This window comes from Atta colombica, unplaced genomic scaffold, assembly GCF_001594045.1.
Source record: "Atta colombica isolate Treedump-2 unplaced genomic scaffold, Acol1.0 scaffold222, whole genome shotgun sequence".
Lineage (NCBI taxonomy): Eukaryota > Metazoa > Arthropoda > Insecta > Hymenoptera > Formicidae > Atta > Atta colombica.
Genome location: NW_017259319.1, coordinates 1107449 through 1113223, shown reverse-complemented (window position 1 = coordinate 1113223; position 5775 = coordinate 1107449). Strand labels below are relative to the sequence as shown.

General features: G+C 38.1%; 1 protein-coding gene across 1 annotated transcript in view; it reads right to left on the bottom strand.

The window, feature by feature from the left end:
• Positions 1-2505, bottom strand: part of LOC108687946 (protein NDNF-like) — a 10416-nt gene extending 7911 nt beyond the window's left edge. Inside the window, exon 1 of the mRNA XM_018193991.1 lies at positions 2237-2505. Within this exon, the coding sequence (XP_018049480.1) occupies positions 2237-2505 (269 nt within the window). The remainder of the gene's footprint in view (positions 1-2236) is intronic.
• Positions 2506-5775: the final 3270 nt, after the last annotated feature.

The following is a 5775-nucleotide window of genomic DNA, read 5'->3' as shown; positions in this document are numbered from 1 at the left end:
AGAACATATATATATATATATATATATATATATATATATATATATAATCTGACTAAATATTACGAAATTTTACAATTGTTTCGTAAGAAAAATCATTTCACTTGATCATTCGTTGTTTTTTTCAAACTTCTATCTTGGTTCAAGAATTTTACATTTTACTGCAATATTCTGTATGTAAATCAAAAAATGAATATCTCGTTTTGTGCGAGTGTCATTCATTAAGGATCTTCAAGAGTGCGAACATACCAAATCGAATTGAAAACGTCACTTCAATGCGTCTTTAACAGTGCGTTCTCAGTTTGCAAGGACTTTTCTTGTAAGTCAGACATATAAATATCTGTTCTTTGCAAAATTGTGAAGTTGAGAGAGAAGCGTGTAAATTTGTACTTCGACTTCAGTCGGAGTTTCGCGGAAGCCATCCGATAGAAGGACTTTATGACGCGTGGCGTCGCGACGAGTCGGGCCATTAGACACCGGGTGCATATTGTGAGGGTGTAAAGGAGCACGTGGACAATAACGGAGCGACCAAATTTTATCATCCGTTTCCATCGCGTATGCAACAGTCAGCGCGGCGCGGCGGCGCGCAGTCTCCGTTTTCTCTTATCGTCGGGAAACTTGAAGCAGCTACCTGACCATATAAGATATATGGTATGCCTTCTTTGATGAACATGAGACTATGTAAAACGTAATAAATTAAAATAAGCGAAAACAAATTAAACTAGTCTAACAAGTTATATTCACTCCTTTATCCTTCAATCAATTTTCTATCTATACTCCATTATTCATGTCATTTATTGATTACAATTAAAGTAGTTATTGCAAATTATTCTCTCTTTTATTGTATAGTAATTGCGAATTTATCGTAGAAAATAGCTATAATTTCATTTAAAAAAAATTAAAGTTTCATTGCAAAAGTTACTTTCGATGGAAGTAGCAATTGACAGCGTGACTTTTGCAAAGGCGACATAACATCTTGCCGTATTCACTACACAAATGACGAATAAGAACAGAATTACGTATGATTGTCCACTCGTGGTTGACGAAACGCGGCACGGGGTGCGTGACGTTCCTGTAAACGTTCGCAGTTCCAAGTTGCGCGTATCGAGCAAACAATTCACGCACACACAAACTGCAGTTACTTAAATATTTCTCGCCGATTGAAGGTATACGCATGCAGCATGCATGGTTGTAATTGCGTGCGCTAATTTTACTATATTAGAATTTATTTAGAAATGCGATTACTGCACTGGTTCTTATTGCAAATGCCTAATCGTTGCAAAACAATTCAAAATGTTCTGAATTTTAAACGTTGATCATTTCTAATTATCGATTGATAATAGTTTGAATGTATCTTAATGTTTAATATACACGATTGAGTTGAGGTACTACCTTGTAAATTTTTTTTCTTTGAAATATTAGGAGCACTTGATTAAATAATGATCTTTATCTTTTCCTTTTTTAATATAACTTTGTAAGTAAAAGTGTGTTAAAATGTATGTGAGAATCACTTAATTTTTATATACTTGTAAAAGTAATAAAAATTAGTTATTAGACGAACATCATATGTAAATGTAAAGGACTAAAAACTATTATAAGAATTAATTAAATAAGCAGAATAATAAATTATAAATAATGATATACAAATAAAATAAATAGCAAAAATGCAGAATACGAAATAGTTCTTTAAAATTGAAATAAAAAAATTAAGTTATTTTTGTCATATTTAACACTTAACATTTTACATAACAATACATAAAATATCAATAAAGCGAATTTTAAATTAAGAAACGAGAGAGCGCAAAAAAGTAAGTCAATGAATCGTTTTAAAAGTAATATTTAAAAATTTTAATGATAAGAAATTAATTCCAAGTTAGAGTTTCTTTTGCAATTTTGGTAAACTTGGTCCTTCCAGAAAAAAAGAAATATAAAGGTATAATGATATACATATATACATATAACCAGATCTTATAATAGAATTCACGTCGCAATTTCAAATCGCTCGAGCATTTTTGCGGTTATAATTGCGACAGTGCGGTATCATAATTATCCGGACTAAACCAGTGGTCCTTCTCGGATAATTAGACGGTGGCGAACGAGGTACCGACACCGCGGCCAATTCAACATAGTGCGGTATCAGAATTTCTCGTCGCCGTGGGTCTAAATCTCCCATCAGACGATGTCACGGGAGAAGAAGCTTTTATATATATATTATAGCAATAATTTACTGAATACTTACTGAGACACGTTACCAGGCCTGATAGTCGCTGGTATTTGATATTCGGGGTGCAGCACGCCGGTACGGTTGAACTCCTGGACGCGGGTCGGTCTGTCGGCGCCGAATGGTCTCGGGCTGCCGATCGTCCGATAAAATTGTTGCTGCTGCTGTTGTGGCTGTGTACGCTGCTGCAACTGCTGCAATTGCTGCCTGGCGCAGAACGGGCAACCGGCGCAACTGCGTGCGATCGACGCGAGTACCATCAAGACACCGATCATGATGCACGACATGGTGATCGCGCCAAGAGATAGTCCCCCGGTCTCTTTCGTGGATAATGAAGACGATGACGGCGACAACGACGGCGACGTCCGTCGTTCAGTGGCGAAGGAGTTCGACTGTGCCGAACGAGCGAGCGAACTGCCGTCGCCGCCACCGCCACCGCCGCCACCGCCGCTGCCGCCGCCGTCTAGGAAACCACGCCGGCAGCCGACGAAACGAAGTAACCCCTCTCGGTTCTTAATCGGACGACTCCCGCGTTCGCCACTAGTGTTCTGATAGAAACCCCTCTTTCTCCCTGCCCCACACCTTTCTCGCCGATCCGATGATCTCGCGTAGTAAGCCTGTTAACCCTTACGTTCTTACCTGACCCGATTCGCAATTTTACGAGAAATGTTAATGAAAACAATGCATCTTCTATTATTAATATGTATGTCTTCGCACAATATGAACAAATTTATCTCGTTCTATCTTAATTATCTGGAATACGACACTGTCTTGCAACATTCTCTTTCATTGCAATGTGTTTATAATAGTTTTACTATAATAACTCTATATTTTTTATATTTTTTCGTTCTTATATTATTTCTTATTTTTATTTAAGTATTTACTTAAATATCCAGCAAGCTCAATTTTATCAATCTCCTGTTCTTGATTTTCAAATCTACCGAATGCAAGAATTCAATTATTTAGTCTTGGAATTAAAAAAAAAATTTTTTTATTATTCGTTATTTTTTCAAATCATGTCTAAACGCAATTATGTGTATATACTTGTTTCCCTTGGCGAGGGATTCAAATTATAAATAAACATTTCTCTGTTTCCCAGTTTGATTTCTTTTTACATTTATCTTTTAATCTTCGCGAACACATTACTTATCCAGGAGAATTCTTTCATCTTCTCTTTCTCATCTTTAATTTCTGTCTATGATTGTCTTTTAATCTTCATAAATACGTTGCTTCTCCAAGAAAGTAAGATTGATCGTAAACCTCGGGGTATACGATAATAACGCGATAACGATATCGAGATCGAGTTTGCGAAATTTGCACCTCCCACCCACATCAGGCCAACATCTTCTCGATGAGAAAGAAGGTGATTGTCGGCTTCATACGGCAGTGGGTATCGGCTGGTTAAGGTAAAACAAGGTGGACTAGAGGGGAGCCGGCGCGGCGCGGCGCGGCGCGGCGTGGCGCGGCGAGAGGCACGGTGCGGCGCGGGCGCAGCAAACGGCCTTTCTGTATCAACGGGGCGCGAGGAAAGAAGGAGCCGATATGACGCGAAGAGATCGTGCATAGAGGGAAGTTATATACGGTACGGCGCGCTGTATCATGGACCAACCATGGGACGATGATGACAGCAGGTCTGGCGAGTGGCAGGCCAATAAATCATGGCCTGCGGTGTGGGAACCTCTGCCTACATGCTACATGCGTATGGGCGTACGCCATCGGTAAAACCTTTACTCCTGTGCGGGGTAGACCCGATCGCGCTGTGTGCCGACCTGGCGCTGCGTGTATACGTATACGGGGCGATGTAACGCGCGCACACGCTCGCGCCCACCATGTGCTCGCTCTCGTACGTGTGTGTGTGTGTGTGTGTGTGTGTGTGTGTTCGTGTGCGGGGCATCGTTATGCACACATCGTGTTACATTGTTGCGCTGTGGAAGCCAATTCGCTGCGATGAGTGACGGTCCGACTTCATGAAGTTGGGCCTTTTTTGGCAGTCATTTTTGTGTGTCCGCCGCTTGGGCTTGGACCCGCGGGACGCCGCCGCGGCGGCGAAAAGGCGTGCGACGATGGCCGTTTCGTACTCAAACGGTTTGCTTCCATAAACAGAATTGCTTATCGACTTCAGAATGATAGTGAGAGGAGAGCTCTCTCTCTCTCTCTCTCTCTCTCTCTCTCTCTCTCTCTCTCTCATTTCTCGTAGAGTCGAGGGTTAATAGACTATCAGTGCTTGTTATTATGAGCTAATGAAACACTGTTTTCACAAGCTATTGATTATCATAAATTCTAGAATACTAGTTTGCAATCTAATCATCCTAATCTTCAATCTAATGCAATATGTTTATAATAGTTCATAATAGTTTTGCAATAATAATTTTTATTCGAATCCATATATTTTTTATATTTAAATTTTTTTATTTTTCATTAATATTTCATTTTTTTTATTAACTATTTTTATTTTTATTTTATTAACTGCACGTAAATATTCAACTTCAATTTTATCAAACCGATGGCTTATTTTGAAAATCTTTAAGATTATGTACTTCGATGTTGAGGATTTCTATGCACCTAGCAACATACGATTTTTGTATATCGTTGCCGACTTGGACGAAAGGGAGGCAATTGAACGATCGTAAAGGGCCCAGATAGAGTCTGCGAAGCTGGCGCCCATATCCATCGACCGACTTCTCTCGGCCTCTGCGAGAAAGAGGAGGCGGGGCCCTCGCATAAATTTCCATTGAATGCGCGGCCCTATACTGGCCCGCAAGTCAATTCAGCGTCAAATAAAAAATACGTTTATGAGCAAAAATGTCGGACATTACGTCAAATATACGGTTCTTATAAACGTTATTATTAAGTACTTTAGAATATGATGAATGTGTAAATTATATAGTATCTTCTGACTAGTTTGACAAATTCTTTCTCAATACCGTTGTCTTTTAGTTCATTAATATTATACGTTGATATTGCATATAAAACTAACTGAATAATTATATAGTAATCATCCATAAAATTGTGAAATTAAAATTCTCTTGAACTCTCTTTATACTGTAATAACTTGCAGAATAAAAGTTTAAGAGAATGACTTGCGCTTTATATGCTATAATCAGTAAGACTGAAACGAGCGCGAATTTTTCGATACGTAGCTGCAGAAAAAATCAAAGACTACCCTGCAGGTCAGAAAACAGTGAAATGCGAGACTTCTAACCGTAAAACGAAGAACAAGGATCGCTGTGGCTAATGCTGTCGTGCGAAATTTCTAAATTTAACACCGTCTGAAACATCTCGCGTGTGTGTTTCCCAAGCTACAGCAAAAATTGACTAATCGATTGAGTTTAATGAAATATAATCTCTCTTTAAAAAAAAAGGATTGAATAAATATAATTATATAGAATGAAAAATTGAAATGAAAAATTGAATGAGACATTGAAAAATTTTGTCAAGATATTAACTTATCAAAGCTATCTTTTATCGCATATAAAAATTTTGTATATTTTACAATATTTATGTATTAAATACATAAGTATAACTTGTATTTAAATATATAAAAAATGAAATAATAA